Here is a 22,135-nt window from a genome sequence, read left to right as displayed (position 1 = left end):
CTACGCAAAGCTCTAAATATGACAAGTTAAAAATGAATTAAAGTCCCACTCCCTACATGGAATCTTAGAGCTGGAAAGTCCTGCAGACACTGAGGACAATAAACTTTTTTTGTTTATAAAGAAATCAAGGCCAGGAGAATGAAAGTGATTTGCCCAAGATCACACAGCTTATTAATAGCAAAATCAAGGCTGAAATCCTTATTCCTATTCCTGCTTTTGAGTTTCCTATAAAATTATGTTGTCTTCATGGAGATACATGATCCATCTGTGTCACAGTTTAGAATAAAACGAATACTATTTTGTCTCCATTAGAATCCTCATGCAGAAACCCTAACTTTAAAAAAAAAAAAAAAACTCCAACTCTACTGAAACAGAAATCCAATTTCTTTTTTTTTTTTTTTTGAGATGAAGTCTTGCTCTGTTGCCCAGGCTGGAGGGCAGTGGTGAGATCTCGGCTCATTGCAACCTCCACCTCCCAGGTTCAAGTGATTCTCCTGCCTCAGCCTCCTGAGTACTGGGATTACAGGCACGCGCCACCACACCTGGCTAATTTTTTGTATTTTTAGTAGAGACAGGGTTTCACCATGTTGGTCAGGCTGGTCTCAAACTACTGACCTGGTGATCTGCCCACCTCTGCCTCCCAAAGTGCTGGGATTATAGGCATAAACCACCATGCCCAGCCCAAATTTTCTTTTTTAAGGGGGTGAGGGGACCACTTCCTTCTTCGAAATAATTGTTCACTTTAATAAAATTTTTATTATTTTCTGCCTTTTTTTTTGAAGATGTCTACATTGTTTCAGTCATAAATCAGCTATCTAGCCTCACTGATTATACTCTAAATATTTCTTTTGTCCTCAACCACCCTGTCTTTCCCACTATCAGCACCCTAATCCAGGTCTTTAACTCCTCGAGCTTGGATTCTGTTGGAAGAGCCCCCTGAAGTATTAAACCACCTGCAGTCCTTTCCTGCTCCAAACCTGCACACTGCTTCAGATTTAATATATCACTGACATTAATCAAATCATCATCTTTTTGGTCTAATTTCATACAGCTCCCCAGTTCAAGCAAACAAATTTCTTCATCTCATCTGCATTCAATTCAGGATTTAGTTCTTTCAGGATCTTCACAGCTACCTTCTGGATAACTCTCTCAGGTTTCCATGTTTTCCATCTGTTGAATTTGCTCCATTGGAGCCATGGTCTGTATATTATTTTTGTAATCCCCTTTGGCTGCTGACTTTCTCTTATCTGCTGCAATAGAAATACTCTTGCACTAGGCATTGGGAGGACCACCCATTACCTTCCGTACCCTGCTTGTGAAGACGTCAGCACACTGCTCAGTCTCTCTGAACCTCAGTTTCCTTGTCAGAAAAATTAGGGAATGTAATTACCTACCTTATCTCTTTTTTGGCTGTGTAAAGATTAGCTGAGAAAGTCGTTGCCCAAATGTTTTGCAAGTATAACTTATTCTTCGCTTCTCTCTTTTCTGAGTTCACACTCTTGAAACACACCCTCCAGGTTACACTGCACACCACTGTGCTCTTAGTGGCCCATGTGAGGGGCAGCTGCTGTCCTTACGATTTACCTGAGGTGAGGGAGACATGGTCTTGGAGAGGACGCCTGATCCCTAGGTGTAGCATCTCCACTCCTTTTCCTTTGTGATCTGAATTTACACAAATTGGGAACATAGTGGGGTTCGCAAATACCCTTAAAAAAAAATCATGCTTTTCTTGGAGTATTATGGGATATTGGTCCATTTATTTTTTATAAGCATAGTAAAATCTTTATTCAAGTACAACATAAATATAAAAAAGGACACAAATCATGGGATACAGCTCAATAAATTTTCACAAAGTGGATACACTTCTGTGGCCAGCACCCAGGTCGTGAATTGGGACTTTTCCTTCAGCTTTGAAGTCCCTCTCATGCCCTCTTCTAGATACCGATCCCCCTAAGGGTAACCACCATTTTGATATTGAATGGGATAGATGAGTTTGGCCTGTTTAAGAACATTTTTTATAAAGGAAATCATACAGTGTTTCCTTTTTTGTGACTGGCTCTGTTTGTTAACATTGTAATGTTCACCCACAGTTTGTTTGTTTGTTTGTTTGTTTGTTTGAGATGGAGTCTCGCTCTGTCACCCAGGCTGGAGTGCTGTGGTGTGATCTCAGCTCACTGCGACCTCCGCTTCCTGGGTTCAAGTTATTCTCCTGCCTTAGCCTCCCAAGTAGATGGCACTTGTAACAGGTGCCTGCCACCACACCCAGCTAATTTTTGTATTTTTTGGTAGAGATGGGGTTTCACCAGTTGGTCAGGCTGGTCTTGAACTCCTGACCTCATGAGCCACCCGCCGAGGCCTCCCAAATGGCTGGGATTACAGGTTTGAGCCACCACACCCGGCCCACCCACAGGTTTTAAGTCATTCATTCTGTGTGCTGTTTAAGATCTCATTGTGTGTCTATGTGCATCCATTTTGCGTGGACATTTGGAGAGCTTGAATTGGGGACTATTAGGATTGTCTGTGAACATTTGTGAACATGTCTTTTGGTGAACATATGTATGATTTCCATTGAGTAGAGTCCTGGCCATGAAATGGCTGGGTCACAGCGAATGCATATGTTTGGTAGATAGTGCCGAAGAGTTTTCTAAAGTCACTGTGCCACTTTACTCTTTAACCATCAAAGTGCCAGTTCCACATTCTCGCCCAAACTCAGAATTCTCTGTGGTTTTTATTCTAGATGACCAGTGGGTGTGTCATAGTATGGTATTGTGTTTTAATTTACATTATCCTGATGACTGATGAAGTTCAGTGTCTTTTCGTGTGTTTATTGATTATTTACTTTATTTATTTTTCATTTCATTTTTAGTTGACATCTATTAATTGTACATACTTATGGGACACAGAGTGATATTTCAATACATATATACAATGTAATAATTAAGTCAGGATAGTTAGCATATCCATCACCTCAAACATTTATTACTTTTTAGTGTTGTGAGCATTCAAAAATCTTCTCTTCTAGCTTGTTGAAAATATACACGAAATTGTTGTTAACCATATTCACCCTAAAGTGCTACAGAACACTAGAACTTATTCCTCCTATCTAGCTGTAATTTTGTGGATACTGTATTTTGTTACCAAAACTTTACTTTCTTCAAAAGTTCTTATTCCAGCCTTTTGCCTGTTTTTCTTCTATGCTGTGTAGTTATTTTAGTTATTTTTATTATTGATTTATAGGAGCTCTTTTTTTTTTTTGAGATAGAGTCTTGCTCTCTTGCCAGGCTGGAGTGCAGTGACCTGATCTCAGCTCACTGCAACCTCTACCTCCCAGGTTCAAGCGATTCTCCTGCCTCAGCCTCTCGAGTAGCTGGGACTACAGGCACACGCCAACATGCCCAGCTAATTTTGTATTCTTAGTAGAGATGTGGTTTCACCATGTTGGCCAGGATGGTCTCACTCTCTTGACCTCATGATTGGCCTGCCTTGGCCTCCCAAAGTGCTGGGATTACAGGTGTGAGCCACCGCTCCCGGCCCTATTTTTTTTTTTTCATTGTAGTTACTCCTTTAAGAAATTAACAAAACTTTACCTCCTTGAAAATCATCAAGATGTTCTAGGTTTCCTTCCAAAAGGTGATTGTTTCACCACTTATATTTGTATCTGTAGGCGATCTGGAATTAATTTTTCCTAAACAGCTACAGGCAAATGCCAAGATTTATTTTTCCATATAAATAGAAAATTGACCAAACATCATTGATTAAAAATAAAATGGGGAAGGGTAATAGGGTAATTGTTTTTTGGAAGAAGTACTTCCAGAGAGGGCCAGTAGCAGTTCCAGAGGGAGGGTGAAGGAGCAAAAGACAACATGAGGGCAATGAGAATTCAGGGCAAATGGCCCAAATTGAAAAGAAGAATGAGGCACATGAGGGAAGTTCTTTTTATTCTTTCTTGCACATATTGGAGGCACCATGCATATGTGTTGTTGAGTGTCATAGAGAGCTCTCCAAGGTGGTTCTTTGATCATAGAGGTGGCAGTGGTGCAGCCAGTGCTAGAATGCTAGGCTTGCCTCTTGGACCATCGTAAAGGCACAGCCGTGGAGGCAGGTCTGTCCCCTCAGTAGTGTGGCAGTGGGAAGGTCTTCTGGGTCATTTTAGTATTCTCACCATTAACTCCTGACCTGGTTGAAGGCTGGGGTAGAAAACACAAGATAACTTAGCCTGTTTTTCATGGTTCCTGCTTGACCATAACATTTCCTGCACCACAGACAGACAGCAGCTCCAACAACCCTAGGCCCCAAGAGCCTTACCCAGGGTGACAGATCAGATCCAGAATGGAATTCCCTAGCACAGTAGAGTGGCATGATGTTTGAGCCAGATAGGAAAATTGCCCAGCAGTTTCCTTCCTGGCACAACTGCACCCATGCCATGGAAGGAAATGAAATCCCCTTAAAAACTGAGCCCATTTCTCTCACACCATAATAAGATAATAAGCCAGGCTCTGCCCTTCCAAATAATGTAGCCAGCTCATGGCCTTCAAACCGGGCATCCTCACTGTCTGAATGACAAATGGGGAGGTGTGTCGGGAACATGGCAAAGAGTTCTAAGCCTTTGTTAGCTAGACTAAGTGGGGTTCTTCTGAAGTTGGGAATTCAGAACACTGGGTGTCACATTCTTAACAAGAGTGCTTCCATGTATTCCCGACAGTAATAATGGCCATGTTGACACTTCATTACAGTCCAGGAATTTTGAACTTTTGGCTTGATTTTTCTAGTAAGGTGAATAAACTGAGCACAGAGATGCTAAATTACTATCCAGTGATCATGCAGCAGGCAGTGGGCATGGACTACAAGCCTCATTTTTTGATTTGAGATCAGCTGCACAAAAATCTCATAAATTATTATATTTCCCTTTTAGCAAAACCACAGCCCCCTTCAGCAGTAACTTGTTCTAATGTTTAATTAGCCGTAAAGCAAAAAGACTCTTTTGTCTAGCTAATTTTATCGATGCCACTGAAATGTTTGTCCTCCCTTAAGTACTTTTTTTTTAAATTGTAGTAAAATACACATAACATAAAATTTACCATTTTAACCATTGTTAGGTTCAGTAGTGTTGAGTACATACACGTTGTTATGTGATCAATCTCCAGAACTCTTTTAATCTTACAAAACTCAAACTTCATACCTACTGAACAATAACTCTCTGTTCCTCTTCCCCACAGCCCCTGGAAACCACCATTCTACTTGCTGTCTCGATGAATTTGAGTACCCCAGATATATCATATAAGTGAACTCATACGGTATTTGTCTTTTTGTGACTGGATTATTTCACTTGGCATAATGTCCCCAGGGTTCATCCATGTTGGGGTGTATGTCAGAATTTCTGAATAGTATTCCATTGTATGCATAAACCACATTTTGTTTATCCATTCATCTGTCAATAGACACTTGGGTTGCTTCCACCCTTTGGCTATTGTGAATTCTTTTTGAGTTCTATGGGGTGAAGAGCAACTGCGTATAACCTACCTTGTAATACTTCTTAATTTGCTTGTGAAATTTCTGCTTACCTTTGCCTCCCTCAAGACAAAACAAATACACTTCTATATTTTTTCCTTATAGTATTGGTCTCAACCCATTTCCTCATCCTCATACCTACTGTAAATGTCTCCAAATCCTGTTCACTATTTAGAGGGGAGGTTTGAATGGTCTACACTACTTAGCTTGGAAAGTAAGTTCTCCTAGGACCTATGCCTCCCATCATCCAGTTGAATTTCTCCCATCCTTCTTCACATGTTCCGTCTTCAGGCAAACCTCACGTGATTTATCAGTGCACACACCTTCGTGCTCCCACAGCCTGCCTCGTATTTCTGCAGACCTTTTGTAATACTGTAATAGATCTTTCACTACCCATCCCGGGCCCCAGCTTTTACACAAAGCACAGTCATAGTATTAAGTTGGTTCAAAAGTAATTGTAGGTTTTGCCATTAAAAGTGTTAGGTTGGTGCAAAAGTAATTGCGGTTTTGCCAGTAATTGCAAAAGCCACAGTTACTTTTGCACCAACCTAATTTGTGCCTTACTCGGGTAAAGAAGAACAATTTCCAAGTTATAGACATTTTGAAATGCAGTATTCCAGCATACACATGCCTTTTGTTTTATATGATAGTGTGGTGCTTTGTTGAACATTAAAATCCAGTGAGATTTGCAATAAAAAAGTATGAAAAAAAATTTAGCCCCTTCATTGACTTGTTTGAAAAGAATTTTGTATCCCTTTTATTGACTTTTTTGAAAAAAAATTTGAGATTGCAATTTAAAGAATTCTGTTGTGAGTCCTGTTACAAAGCAACCATTTTCTACAATGTAAGCTTGATTAGGATTTATTTAGACTATCGTTTCTTTATTTTTGCAGAAAGAAGCTTGCAGGTAGCTTACAGTTAAGCCCAACTCTCCACACCCACCCCATGCTAAATCAGTCATTTTCCTCATCCTGCAGATGACAGCAATGAATGTGTTTTTCTTTTGCAATCCTATTTTAGCTGTTTCCTCTTCAAACTCCTCTTATGTTGGATAGCTCTTTTCCCTACTCTATTGAGATTATTTAAAATACGGTTCCTTGTTTTAGTGGTTTTAGCAGTGTTTCTTCTGGCCCATCTCAATCTATACCCTCAATCTCTGCAAAAGTCTCCTACAGTTCTTCCCCACCCCAACCCCACCCATACACCCAGCCCCTTCCCCAATAGGCCAACCAGGAGCTCCCCAGTGAAGTATTATGCTCTCTCTATTTTACTCACCAAAATTTGAAATAAAGTAGTTAAAAGTCAAAGATATATAGAAGAATAAAAGAAACAGCAATGCTGGCTTTTTCAAAAAAAAATCTATAAATACTCCTTCTTATCACTTCAGAGTAGTTGATGGTTGCTTTTCAAGCCCAAAACTTTTTCACACATCTGATTAAATTTCCTTCACTGAGAAATTCCAGCCATCTCTGGAGAGATCTCCTGGCTCACCTTAGACAAGAGTAACATAAGCTTTTATATTAGGCTGGCCTAGCCAACTTTTCAGTTCACAAAAGGAGTCACAGAGGGATGAGTTCTATGCATTCATGTCACACCGCGGAATCTGCATCACATAGGTGGTTATGCCAATGTGTGTCTCCTTTGTGTCAACACCAAACTCTCTGGTGTTCAGTTACTATTACCCAGCCCTTAAGGTCTGTCTAAGAGGTGGGTAATGAGGTCCATTAAGAGTTATTTTGAAAAAGGAAGTTCACATTTATTTCAAAAATTACAAGCTCAGAAACAGAAAGCAAATGTCTATAAAAAGTAAAGATAAACTAACTGAAATGACAAAAATAACCCTCCCCCTCAAAAAAAAATGGGAGGAAATCTGAGTATGGGCTAAGGGAAAACTTCCCCTTCAACTCCTGAAGGGTTGCTGAAAATCACTGATGAGAGGCCGATTCATAGGAGAAAAGGCATACACGTTTATTACTGTGTATGCAAGAGCCTTCAGGGTGAACACCCAAAGATACAGAGGAAATTGTCCATTTTTATGCTTGGGCATAACTAAATTTGAACAGTTGTATAGAAATATGATTGGACAAAAAGGGTATGATCTAAACCAAATAGACCCAGTTTGGGGAAGCCTGCAAGGCCTCTCTGTCTGGATTCTTCTTGGCCTCTCTGCGCATGCCTTCCTTCCTTCTAGGTGTGGGGCAGGACCCTCTCAGGAATGAAGGTCTTATGACCTACAGTCAAATAGGATAGGTCAGATAATTTCTTTATGGCCAGTTTTTATACAGAAAAGTGGAAGGAAAGTTAGAGTAATGTTTTTAGGTTTTATGGCTGGCTTTGGGGAAAAGGAGTTCCGGTCTCTATGACCTGCCTTGGGGGAGAGAGATTTTAGTTTCTGTGGTTAGTCTTTGGTTAAGAGTAGGACTGAAAGACAGAGGGACAGGAGAAGTTCAGAGAAAAACTTCTGCTTCTGAGGCTGCTTTTGAGGCCTTCATTTTGGAGTACTGTTTTCTGAGTCCCAGTACCTGCATCATTAAAACTAAGGAAGTATCGGGGCCATCAGATTGCCCAAGAGATTGAGGAATTTGTGCCAGAAATAATGCAGATGGGAGCAGGAATACTTATTAATCCATTAATAGGATGTTTGTGAATGACTTTAAAATAATCCAACTGGCCTGGTGGGGCAGCAGAAATGAGGGGATTTATGAATAAAATTGGCCATTATGAAGTTTTGAAGCTGGATGTGAGGTGTATGAGATTGATTTGACAGTTTTCTCTGCTTTTGTTTATGTTTGACATGTCTCACGAAATATAGTTAGCCCAAATAGTGTGTAGGTGGGACAAAATCATAGGGAATTAATAACTGCAAGCTCCCATGATACAAAGTGTATCTTTTCCTTGCAGATGTAAAATAAAAACTAATCACAAATTCCATGAACAAAAGTAACAAATCTATCATCAGGATTAAAGATATAATACAATCCTAGATAATGCTTACATTAAAAGAGAAGTCAAAACTACAAAATGAAATAACTAAAGATCTCTGTCTATCCATCTGTCTGTAACTGTCTCAACAAATAGTGCATTTAATTGCAGTATACTTAAGTTGGAAGAACAAACAGATTTGATCTCTCCTGTTCATATATTTTGACTGGCCCTGACTGAGGCCAGTAGAAATCCCGCTTGAACAGAGAAGAAATATCTGCTGTATCAAGACTCCAATTGGATTTTTGTTTTTAATGTGACAAAGTGGTATCTCATTTGTCAGGAGGAATAAACAGACAAGAATCATCAAGGACATGTTGAACAACAGAAAGTCAGAATTTACTTTGGTGTACATGAAAATATACTATCACACGATAATAACGTATAATTGGGCCAATGTAGAAAGGAATCAACATATTTAGTATATGATAAGGATGGCATTTCAAATCATTAGGCAAAAGATGGATTCTTTAATAAATCTTGTCTGTTGCAGGAAAACTCAGGAATTACAAACGTAAGTATTTTGTGTAATATGCTACGTTATGTTGAATATAATTTCTTTGTTTATAAGAAAACTACAGGAAGGGCTCAGGATATTTTAATACTATCTCATAGCAGTATAATTGTGTTTCTGACAATATTCTAATTCACCTGAAGATTTTGACCAAGGTTATTTTCTTACAGCATTGCCGACAAACAATAATAAAACACAGAAACTTAACATGGCATTTATTCGGTGCCAGGCACTTTTCTAAGCTGTTGGGGTATATTAACTCATTTAATCATCACAAAACTGTATGCGATGGGTGATATTATTATTATTCTCTGTTTAATACACGAGGAATCTGACGTGCGGGGCTCGTTGTGCGACGTCACCATCAGACATCTAGCAAGTGTGGGGGCTGGAATTGCGGCCTGGCTCCAGCGTGTTCTTTACAGTCTCTCCTGGGACTGAGCTCTCTATGCACATCTCTGACGTGCCTTTTTGCTTTTCTCAGGGACCTGATGCCCAGAACCCTGGACGGGCAGATCACCATGGAGAAGACGCCCAGTTACTTCGTCACGCGGGAGGCCCCCGCGCGCATCTCGGCCATGTCCAAGGACACCAAGCTCATCGTGGTGGTGCGGGACCCGGTGACCAGGGCCATCTCGGACTACACGCAGACGCTGTCCAAGCGGCCCGACATCCCCACCTTCGAGAGCTTGACGTTCAAAAACAGGACGACGGGCCTCATCGACACGTCGTGGAGCGCCATCCAGATCGGCATCTACGCCAAGCACTTGGAGCACTGGCTGCGCCACTTCCCCATCCGCCAGATGCTCTTCGTGAGCGGCGAGCGGCTCATCAGCGACCCCGCTGGCGAGCTGGGCCGCGTGCAGGACTTCCTGGGCCTCAAGAGGATCATCACGGACAAGCACTTCTACTTCAACAAGACCAAGGGCTTTCCCTGCCTGAAGAAGGCGGAGGGCAGCAGCCGGCCCCACTGCCTGGGCAAGACCAAGGGCAGGACCCACCCTGAGATCGACCGCGAGGTGGTGCGCAGGCTGCGCGAGTTCTACCGGCCTTTCAACCTCAAGTTCTACCAGATGACTGGGCACGACTTTGGCTGGGATGGATAACCATATAATTTAAAAAGAAAAAAAAAATCAAAATATAATATATTTTTTTACCAATCGGTAGAGAAGAGACAGTTTAATATTTGTCCTGAAAATATGTTTCAGTAGTTTTTTCAATGAATGTTAAGAGATTGTTCTCACTCCCTCCCCATCTTCATGTATAACCAACACCAAACACGTGGATCAACAGAAAAGGAAAATTTCCCTCGTCCAAACCCTTTCAATTTTCAGTTTTTATTTTATGTTCTATATACCCAGTCATAAAGTATAAGCATCAGTTGTCATTAAAAGTTTTCAGAAAATCTTGAGGTTAAACATCTCTCTCTCTTTTTTTTAAATACAAGGCCCTGATAAAATTGATATCTATCCTTATATTTTTCTCCCTTTTTCCTGTGCCACTTTTTCTTAAATTATTTCCCAGTTAGTATTATCATGTTTGTACCCTTCACAGTTTTCATAGTGCTTTCAAATACACCTTTTTGTACATTAAAATAAAAAAACGAATCTTGCTCCATTGTATAAGAGCACAGTAGGTAAATATTATTATCCCCATTTTACAGAAAGGAAAACTGAGTTTCTGGGAGGTGAAATAATGTATCTAAAGGTCAAATGGTGGATGAACCCTGGACAAAATTCCATCTTCCACTTGTTCCTTATTTCATGTCACTTTTTCCATGGAGAATGGAAGAGAAGACACCTGCACCTTTAGAAATGGTTAGCTAGTTTTCAGATGATCTGAAAAGGGACAGAGAGTCCCTTGTTTTCTAAGTTCCCAGGCTACCCCTCATGGCACCCAGTCTCATTACATAGTTGTGTTCAAGAAAACCACGCAGACCTGGACACAACCTCTCTTAAGAGCCAATCTTGCCTCTTGGCTATTTAAAGTACCCTGAGATATGGAAATCTTGACTGATGGATGCTTGATTGAATTGGAGAGGAATTATTGGACTCTTGCATGGAGGACAAGGTGGCCAGCCACACTAGGGATAGCACAAGATGTGTTAGGAACATAACTTACCCATTGGTTGATTTAAATGACTTTAAAAAAAAAGAAAAACAGATTTCAATTAGCGCTTACAGGTATGAGTCTCATTTGTTTTTTAGTTTACCTCTTTTTAAATAGAGAAAACCTACCTTTCTTTGTAATATCTCACTTCTAACTTTGGAGCTAGTACTCTAAAAGAATTAATTAGCAATTCGTTTATAATGTTTTTATTTTTCATGGATGGAAGACTATCACTTTGTCACTTTATTCCCCCCTCCCACTTCCTATTTATACAATTTATAACCTGAAGTTCAGTAATATTTGGAAAAATATTGTAGGAAATGCATTTGTGGGTAAAATGGTGGCTTTTCCTCTTCTCTCATCTGTTTCTGCCCATCCCCCATTTAAATCACTCAAATAAATCAATAGTTTATTAAGAGTATTCCTTTCCACTTTGAGTGGGTATTAACAAGATTAGCATTAATGGGAATTAAATTGGTTTAGAGAGGAACACATATGCACGAAATATATAAAACATTTATAATTAGCCTGTCAGCAACATTTTATTAGAGGTTTAAACCCAAGAGGAAAAATGTCTTCTATTTCGTGGAAGTTTTCTTTATCTGCCAAAATTTAAAGGACCAGACACTCTAAAATAATATTCTTTTTCTTCTCTAATGTTGTCAATCAAAAGAAACTAAAGTTGTTTTAAAATATGCAGTGCAATTGTACTTTTACCATAGATGCTGCATCAGGTGATGTAAATATTTCTTGAGAAGCTTAACACAGGACTAAAATGAAGGAAAAAATATTTTAAGTGTTAGATATTTTGGCATTGCTCCAAATCTTTGGATTTATCTGGTAATATCCCGTTTATAGAAGTTAAGTAAACCCCAAATCCAGGTCACCTTTTTTCAGTTGATTTCCTTCATGTCTATGCCCTCAATTTCCCAGTGCCACAGACTGTTTTTATTCTACTTGAATCACTAGCTGCAAAAAGATACTCATTTTAAACTCTTATCATCATTTCTCTTAGCTCATTTTGTTTGTACAACTGATTCTTTGGTAAGTGTTTGCTTGGCATTATGCAAAAGTGGCTTGCACAAAGAAACAATTGCGTTCTGCAACCTTCATTTTTTTTAATGTGAAAGAAGTAACAGAATTGAATGCAAAGAATCCCTTTTTGAACATAGATATTTTTGTTCATATTATTTTAAAAATGAATGACTATGGAAAACACTGGGAAACTCTTCAAGCTTCTATGACTTCCTAAGAGTGTTAGAAGTAATAAGTCCCAGCAAAATGTATAAAGATTTAGAGTCAGTATTCTCTAACAGGAATGTCCATTCATTTCTGCCTCTATATAGTACTCATCCCTGCTGTGCATGAACTTGGCCTCACATTTATTTTGTCCATTTAGCTACACCATATAATAGGCTTTGACCTTGACTGGAACATCTTAGCATCCATTCTCTGAGCTGTCTGCTCCAAAGCCATGCCTTCCAATCGCCTTCCTGTTTCTTAGAGGTAGAGTGTTGTCTTTCAAGAAGAATATCTAGAAAATATCTACAGCTTCGTTTTGAGCAGTTTGCTTCCAAGGTCACATCTACAGTGTATCCATTCTCCAGAGAACTTAGCCACTTCTAGGGAAATGAACTTTATTTCAATAAATGGAGATTAACATGCTTCTAGAGAATGGATATTGATTATTCTAGAAACATTAATCCCACATAATTTTCTTATTTTCAAAGGATCTTCAAAGCTGAAATCAGCTTCAGTGGTCATTTGGATCAAATCCCTGTTCAGCACCTGAATCCTTTCGTTAACTTGTTACGCAGGGGTTTAAAACATTGATGTGTCTGTAAATTCTTAACTTTTGATATTACAGTTGAAAAGGGGATATATTTCTCCTAAACAGCTTCATCGTATTCTGCCAGCTGAGACCTGCTGAGTCCCCAGCTCCCCATGAAGATATCTTAAATTCAATATGTGAATAAATAAATGTCTATAAAATAAAAATGCCTTATATTTATATTGCAGACTAATCTTTCAAATGCACTATTTCACCGTATACCAACAACAGCAGCTCTCTACTCTCATTAGTTTCACTTTACAGATGTTTCACTAAGTTTCACTAGGGCTAAAGGCACTGGTTCTCAACAAAAGGTGATTTTGCATCCCAGGGCAACATCTGGAGATATTTTTGGTTGCCTCAAGGGTTGAGGAGTGTAGGGTGCTACTAGCATCCTGGGTAGAGGCCAGGGATGCTGCTAAACATTCTGTAAAGCGCAAGACAGTCTCCATTACCAAAAATGATCTCAACCAAAACGCCATTCATGCTGCAGTTCCTGAGTTAAGATGTGTATCAGTCACAGCTAGTGTGTGCCTCAGGTCTAAAAGCCAGATTCTAATTAATGCTGGACTGGTAATTCTTCCAGTCACCATTCTATATTTTCTCTTGAAAACCTCTTTTCTGTTATGTCCTTCCCTCCCTCCCTCCTTTCTCTTTCTCTTTCTTTCTTTCTTCTTTCTTTCTTTCTTTCTTTCTTTCTTTCTTTCTTTCTTCTTTCTTTCTTTCTTTCTTCTTTCTTTCTTTCTCTTTCTTTCTTTCTTTTTCTTCTTTCTTTCTTCATTCTTTCTTCTTTCCTTCCTTCTTTCTTTTTCTTTCTTTCCCTTTCTCTCTCTCTCTCTGTTTCTCTCTCTCTCTTTCTTTCTTCTAATAAGCAGAGCAGTGCTTACTGTTGTGCTTTGCTGGGAAAAATGCTAAAGGGAACCAAACTGTGTTTTTATAATGAAGATACAGAAGCAGCTTGTAACAAATGGATAACTGCAATTGTGAGAAATGGAATCAGTCAGCTTTAGGTGGAAAATAACATTCCAATAAAACACTTCTAAAGGCTCTTTCAAGTTCAAGTCTTGCAGTTTCTATTTGCCTCCACAACAGGGCTGTGACTGTATTTCTTGTCACCTGACAAAACCAAAGTGCCTAGAGAGGGAAGTAAACATCTCCATTTCTGTTAAACGCTAAATTCAGATGGATGTGCTATGGTTACAAATAGCCTTAAGTTGCTGAATAATAGCAAAGGAAAGCAAATTCCCATTGCCTCATATCCTAGAAACCCTAGAACTTTGTGCATAATTTCGATAGACTCAGAGAACAGAAAAACTTACGGTTCTCAAACACAGGAAAACTGTTGCTGAGATTCATTCCAATATAAGCCTTGGTGTAGAGAAAAAGGGCCCCTACTTATTCTCCTATTGTATCCTGTAATCATTGAAGGAGAGTGGAATTTTAAAAGCCCAACCTCAAGCCCTGTTGATGAAGCATTGGTGTTATTGTAGAATTTGTGGTCCTTGAAATATCTTCATGAACATGCAAACAGATTTGCATTGAGTTTCTAATATACGGAAGAAGAACATGGATAGGAAAATTATAAATCTGTTTGCTACATAATGGAATGTTGAAATGGCAGGCCTTTCTTTAAAAGCTTGAAAAAGGATGAATTTGGGGAAATTATGAGGCAGTGTGACATCACATACAAAGTCATAAAATAATAAATTTTAGTTACGCTAGGAGGAAATAAAACTGAAAATAGAAATTGCTTCTAATATATGGTTCCATTGTGGGATATTAGAAAATGTTAGTATGTTTCAGGCTATAGCCCAATTTTTTTAGTTTAATTTCCAACTGTTGGTTGTGTTCTTTTAATAACAATATGCTCAACAACTTACTCTCCTCTAGTTTTACCATAAAAATAAAAGGGAACACTGAATGGAGAACACACATTCTGCTGTGAGTCCTTTTTGCTCTCAAATGTCTGGGTATGGTATTTTAGTTACCTTTGAAGGATCAGATAGGATGAGATCTGGTGTCCTTCATTAGCTTTGCCTAGATGATCCATGACTACGCTAGATTTTGAACTTGGTGCTAACTTTGATTATTCCTAAGAGGGCTTTTTTGTAACTGTCTGGTCTGTACGTTGACCATTAGGTCTCTCCCAAAGTCATTTTATAATAAACCTAGAGTGTTCTCCCACACCCCAAGGGGAGCTTGCTTTCATTGCAAATAGGAATAATGAGTCTTTCCCCCTCCCATCTTCTACCTCCATGCTTCTCTCACTTTCCGGTGACTTCTGCCACATCCTGCCTGTGACTAGTGATCTTTGGCATCTGATTCTTCCCTCTCTTCAGATGTACCATATCTGAGGATGTCCATTTCCTACTTCAGATTCCTGGGGAGAAAACTGCAGTCCACCTAGGGCACTCGCTCTCAGCTTCAGCTCCAGGAAAAACAGTCTGAATATCTGATATAGACCCCTAGAGAGATGAAAGTCAAGTAGGCTTAACTTTCCCCAAGAGGATTTACATTAGGAAAAAAAAAGTCCCCAAAGGGGGATGGATGGAACTGAATCTGAAAGGATGGAGGCATGTTTGACATAGGAGATGGGGTGTTGTTGAAAGGATGCTTACCTGGCTTCCAGTACCCCAACCCCTCACCACGGACCTGAAGAACCAGGGGCAGCAATGTGTGGCCTTCCACTCCTGAAAGGTTATCTGCCTCTGGTCTGGGCAGTGGCATTTTTCTCCCACCTGTTTTCCCAGAAAGCCTTATCTAAGCTCAGATTTCTTTATTTCAGGCCTGCAACAGCTGGTCAACCAGGGAATTGTAGGAAGCAAAGAAACTTTAGAGTCATTTCACTGCAATTTTTCAGAGGCAACAAGAGTTTTTGATTAAGTGCTATCAACTGATACCTTTATAGCCAAACCTAATTTTTATTTCAGACTACTTGATCTTACCCCTAAATTCCAGATCAGTTGTTCTTCATTATACAAAGTCCAACTAAATATCCTATAATAGGAATACCTTACCTTTATACAGAATGATTCAAAGCATGTTTATATCAAGGAGGGTATAGACTTTAGACTTAGTTTTTTTTTCTTTTTCCTTCCTTTCTAGATTAAAAAAAAAAGTTGATATGGTCTATTGCAGCTCATTCCCACCTTGGACAAACCTCACATTTCCCCTCAGCTGAATTACTTACAAAAGTCTTTTCAGCATCTTTCTTTCTACCCTTCTTGATTTTATTTTCGTCCTCATCTGAGTAAACTTTTACTCTTCAATTTTTTTCCTGTATCAAAATCCTTATGTCAAAAACTATTTTACATTTTTTTTATTCCTCCTTTCTTTTTTTTTTTTGGTTTTTTTGTTTTTTTTTTTTTGTTTGTTTGTTTGTTTTGAGAGAGTCTTGCTCTGTCGCCCAGGCTGGAGTGCAGTGGCACGATCTCGGCTCACTGCAAGCTCCGCCACCTGAGTTCACGCCATTCTCCTGCCTCAGCCTCCTGAGTAACTGGGACTACAGGTGCCCGGCACCACACTCGGCTAATTTTTTGTATTTTTAGTATTTTTAGTAGAGATGGGGTTTCACCGTGTTAGCAGGATGGTCTCGATCTCCTGACCTCGTGATCCGCCCACCTGGGCCTCCCAAAGTGCTGAGATTACAGGTGTGAGCCACCACGCCCGGCCTCCTCCTTTCTTTTCAACAAGACCCCTATTGTTATTTTCCCCCTTTTATAACAATCTGGCCTCAAAATTATACCTTACTTTTCATTTCATTTCAAAGTGCTTGGCCTTCATCCTACCATCTTTGATGATCTTTGCCCTTTCTCAAATTGTGTTCTTTCCATGTTAGGGAAAGTTATCTTTAGAGAAAAATCCCCTCCCTACTATCATTCAAGCATATGGCATTTGAAACTCTGTTGTGGATGTAGCTTTCTTATTCCTTCCAACCCACTGAAATGCAAAAATTCCAACTGGTATTGACTTCCAACTGTAAAGTGATTCTGTATTGAACACACCTAGCTTTTCTCCTATCTAGCCATAAATAATGAGCTCTATTTCAGACTCTTTGGCCCGTGCTATTTGGTGAGGCCATTAATAAAAAGTTCTTTATCAACGAGATGATGCATTTTACTAGTCCAAGCTATATATAACGAACACACAGAAAAAATTGGAAGCAGATCTGTTTTTACCAGCCTCATCCTGTCTTCTAACTGAAGTTGCAAATCTCCCACGTGTAACAATGCCCATAGTCTGTTTCCCTCATCATTCCTGCATGTCTGCTCCTAGGTTTCTCAGCAGCCTGGTCTCTGCTTGTTCATTACCATTTATTTCTGTGATGCTTTCTTTATTTAATGGACTCTCATTCCAGTTCATCATTTCTACTATTGTGTCCCTTATTTATGTGGTTGCTGCTTTGATGTTTTCCAGCTCTCTAAACCTGTGCTGAGTCGGCTATTCCCTGACACTCTGTCATCAGCATAAGCAACCTTCCTTCATTTCATTCCACTTACCGTTTGAGCACAGGGACACAGCCATACAGGCAATATATATATATATTTGAAATGGAGTCTTGCTCTGTCACCTAGCCTGGAGTGCAGTGGCATGATCTTAGCTCACTACAACCTCCACCTCCCAGGTTCAAGCAATTCTCCCTGCCTCAGTCTCCTGAGTAGCTGGGATTACAGGTACCCGCCAACATGCCCGGCTAATTTTTGTATTTTTTAGTGGAGATGGGTTTTCGCCATGTTGGCTGGGCTGGTCTTGAACTCCTGACCTCAGGTGATCCCGCCTTGTCCTCCCAAAGTGCTGGGATTATGAGCATGAGCCACCGTGCCCGGCTAAATAAATATATATTTTACCCTTACATAGCGCTTCATACCATGAAAGAGAAAACAACGGCTTATCTAATCTGTCATTTTCTTGATCCCGTCTTTTTTTATGATGTTCTTTAGACTCACCAGCTCTTTCCGTGCCCTAATGATGAAACCCCATGGCTTGTATATAATCTTGTGCGTAATTTTTGATTTGGCCACAAATAATGAAAATTTGCGTGGATCATTCAATCCCACTGAACCTTAATTTTTTCATTTATTAAAAAAGTGAAGAGGATTAACAGTTCTCTTAGTCTCATTCCAACTGTGATATGTCTGGAAGCATTTTATGGTTGAAGCTGTTACTAATAATTACTTTTCTTCTGCCTCTTAAAACGGTAATCTTTAAGTCACTCACTTTACTAACTTCTCATAGGCTGCTGAATCTGTGACCAAAGTTTGTTTTCAATAATAACAATCAGTGCTAGCTGGCCACTGAACCTTTCCTTTCAATAGAAATTGATCACATTTGTCAATGTTAGAGAAGTGGTCACTGCCCTTGAATTGTGTGTTTCTTCCTGCTTCGCCTGAAGTCCCGACATTATCTTCCTTCCTGAGCTCTAAGGCTTCTGAAATAGTTCTGTTAAAAAAAAAAAAAGTCCTTAATAACAGTTTCTAAATTGAGGGTATCTTAATCCATTCATTTTAGCTCTTTAATTTACAGACAATCTCCTACCTTGAACAGTAAAATATAGCTATGAAGAAACTCAATCATTACTTCTATCATTGCTTTGATCTGGCCCAGAATGGTTTTCCTTTGACGTATGCTATTTTCTGCGAATTTTTATGCCCTGTTTTTTCCTGCCTCCTGCACCATTCCCTGCTTTTGTGAAAGGAGGTAGGTACCTTACCCTTTGAATTCTTTCTACAGACAGTGCACCATTTATAACTGTTTGGAAATGGGGACCGGGCTTCTCGCCTCTTGATAGGTCATACAAATGCCTTCTGAGTCTACAATTTACGCAAAGGTTATTAAAGGACCAGAAAAGGCAGTATCTGTTGCTTTATTTCCCAGCCTCTATCGTCCTTACAACTAAACCCATTGCTTTGATTTGTGGAATTTTACTTAGGTTCTGGGATGTCTTTTGAATTCACTTTTATAAAAGGATTTTTTTTATTTTGTTAAAACATATGTAACATAAAATGTATCATCTTAACCATTAAGTATATAATTCAGTGCATTAAGCACATTCACAATGTTGTTCTAGAACCATCACCAATATTCATTTCCTGAATATTTTATCATCCTAAACTGAAGCTCTAAACCCACTAAACAGTAACTCTGCATTCCCTTTTCCCTCAGTCCCTGGCAACCACCATCCTACTTTCTGTCTCTATTCTAGGTACCAGAGGTCCCGCCTACCTTGAAGGCATACTCAAATTTTGATCACTCAGCTCATTTTGTTTTTCTGTAAGCAAGCTCCCAATTGTTCAGTCCTGCCCAGCAGCTGAGTGATGTCTGCTACCTCTATAGCCGGGTTTTAGACTTTCCAGCCCTTCCCTCGGTTACTCCAGATCAGGAGGTCCGCCCAAACCCATCTCTTTGACTACGTGCCTGATAACTCTTGCTAGAGCTCCCTTGCTTTTATCTACCAAGGCAGATTAAGAGATTGGACAGTAGTCTTCTATTTCAATCCACTCAAGCACTGGGAAAAAAATCTCTGTAGCCCTCTTTATTGATTTTACTGCCTTAGTGATCTCCTCCCTGGTCTATTCTAAAGCCAAGGGAAGCCCAGTTATAATGAAATTGTTCCAATGGCTGTGGCCCAAATTTTTCTTTACACATTTTTAAATACATTTTCTGCATGCTATCTTTTAACTTGACCATATTTCTCGTAGGAATTTGAAAGGTAGCTTATGCATCTTTGGTTCCTCTCGATTTAATTCATAGTCCCCAGGTAGCTGTTGTCTCTCCTGAAGGGTTCTCGTGAAGAAATCTCCAGTCTACATGGGGCAGAGAGATAGCAAAACTTCCTTCTGCCTTCTCCTGCCTCTGCCATATGCAGGTGAATTCACAACTCGCTACAAAATAAGTAAAGCTCAAGCTTCAGACTCTTCACTGGCACTGAGTGCCTTCCAGGGTCCTTTGCTGCTACATTTCTACTTTCGTATTTTTTTCTTGAAGGGACCTCTAAAATTATTTGAGTGTCAGGGTGTCAGGTGCCATTAAACCTATATCCACTTCTGCTTGCTTGATTTTTTTTTTTTTTTTGGGACAGAGTTTCACTCTTGTTGCCCAGGCTGGAGTGCAATGGCACTACCCTGGCTCACTGCAACCTCTGCCTCCTGGGTTCGAACAAGTCTCCTGCCTCAGCCTCCAGAGTAGCTAGGATTACAGGAGCCTGCCACCATGTCCAGCTAATTTTTTTGTATTTTTAGTAGAGATGGGGTTTAACCATGTCAGCCAGGATGGTCTCAAACTCTTGACTTCAGGTGATCCACCCACCTTGGCCTCCCAAAGTGCTGTGATTACAGGCTTGAGCCACCACGCCCGGCCTGCTTGCTTGATTCTTGAAGAAAAATTTGCCGTACCAGCAGAATGAAACTTCTTCCCTTTTTACCACCTTTTTTTTTTTTTTTTTGATACAGGGTCTTACTCCAATGTCCAGGCTGAAGTGCAGTGGCGTGATCACGGCTCACTGTAGTCTTGAATTCCCAGGCTCAGGTTATCCTTCCACTCAGCCCCCCTAGTAGCTGGGACTACAGGCAATTTGAGATAATTGCATTATATCATGTGATTATTTTACCTTGAAAAATAATTGCCACCACACTGGGCTAATTTTTTGTACTTTTTGTAGAGATGGGTTTTACCATGTTGCTCAGGCTGGTCTTGAACTCCTGAGTTCAAGCAATTTGCTCACGTTGGCCTCCCAAAGTGCTGGAATTATAGGCATGAGCCACTACCCCGGCCTCACCTCCTTCTTGATTAGTACATCTCAAATCCCACACTCCCCTAGTTCCTCAGTTAGATTCTCCAGTTCCTCTCCCTCATTCTCATCATTCGCATCTGGCTGATGGCATTCGTTTGACAAAGGGTGGCTCATGGGTCTGGGTAAGAAACAAATGACAAGCCACTGCACTGGGAGATCATTCCATCTGCTCCATTTGAAAGGACTGGTGATGATGCAGTTCAATTTTAGCTGGTAGTGCCAGGTGAAACTGGTCAGCATAGGCCAAAACCCAGATAACTAAGGAATTATAACTTACAAATCACCTGGCACCCTTTTTAGGCCATTTTTAGCCTATATTCTAATATAAATATTTATTACAAAGAATCAATGTAATGTAAATTATTAGTTAAGAGGATGGCCTTTTAATTTGAATTCTAGATTTGCCTATTTCTAGCTTTGCAACTTTGATAACAGGACTTAATCTCTCTGTGCCTCAGTTTTCTGTAAAGAGGGGATGTTAATAATAGCATTCACAACAAAGGATTGTTATGAGGATTAAATTATTATGTAAAATGCTTATATCAATGCCTGGCACACGGTAACTAGGATATGTTTCAGCTTTTATATTAGCTGTTGTTTGGAAGCTTTATATTCACTCACTTTCTTGGTTCTAAAATGACTATAGTATGCATGAATATGTTTGTGTACTTAGGCATTCTTATATTCAAGGCCTCTTTGCACAGAGATTATATAATTTGAGATAATTGCATTACATCGTGTGATTATTTTACCTTGAAATTAGAGAATTGCTAAAATGTGCACTGGAAGTTTCCAAATCCTAAAGCTCTCTAACAGCTAAGTAGAAATTAGAAGTAGAAAGGAAAAATTTGAAGCCATTGTCTTAGATCGTTTGGCCGTCCATAACAGGATGCAATAAACTGGTTGGTTTACAAGTATTAGAAATTTATTTTTTCACAGTTCTGGAGGCTTGGAAGTCCAACATCAAAATGCCAGTAGGTTCTGGGTCAAATGCGGTCCTGCTTCCTATTTCATAGGCACCCGTCTTCTCATTGTATCTTCACATGGTGGAATGGGCAAGGGCACTCTCTGGGCTCTCTTCTATGAGGGCACTAATCCTATTCAAAAGATCCCCACCCTCATGATCTAATGACCTGACAAAGGCCTCACCTCCAAATCTAATCACATTGAGGATTAGGGTTCAACATATGAACCTTTGGGGAGACATAAGCGTTCAGTCTATAGCACTGATTGATGGAGTCTGGTTTCATCATTTCATAGTTATGTCTCTCTATTTTGCAGACATAAGTCATGGGCAGGAGGGAGACCACAGAGGCATCCCCATCATAAGTCATCTAACAGAAAGAAAAGCTTAGGATTACTTGGTAAAGTGACTCATAGATCTCTTCATTGCAAGGCTGTG

The 22,135-nt window shown here is 39.7% G+C and overlaps 1 protein-coding gene across 1 annotated transcript in view; it reads left to right on the top strand.

Moving 5' to 3' along the window:
• HS3ST3A1 (heparan sulfate-glucosamine 3-sulfotransferase 3A1) overlaps positions 1–12,266 on the top strand; it is a 106,105-nt gene extending 93,839 nt beyond the window's left edge. The window contains exon 2 of the mRNA XM_032138273.2: positions 9,489–12,266. Within this exon, the coding sequence (XP_031994164.1) occupies positions 9,489–10,110 (622 nt within the window). The 3' untranslated portion in view covers positions 10,111–12,266. The remainder of the gene's footprint in view (positions 1–9,488) is intronic.
• The last annotated feature ends 9,869 nt before the right edge of the window (positions 12,267–22,135 follow it).

The sequence above is a fragment of the Hylobates moloch genome, unplaced genomic scaffold (genome assembly GCF_009828535.3).
Source record: "Hylobates moloch isolate HMO894 unplaced genomic scaffold, HMol_V3 SCAFFOLD_19, whole genome shotgun sequence".
In the NCBI taxonomy this organism is placed as follows: Eukaryota; Metazoa; Chordata; class Mammalia; order Primates; family Hylobatidae; genus Hylobates; species Hylobates moloch.
Note: the sequence above shows the minus strand (reverse complement) of the source record. Positions and strands in the feature narration are given on the sequence as shown.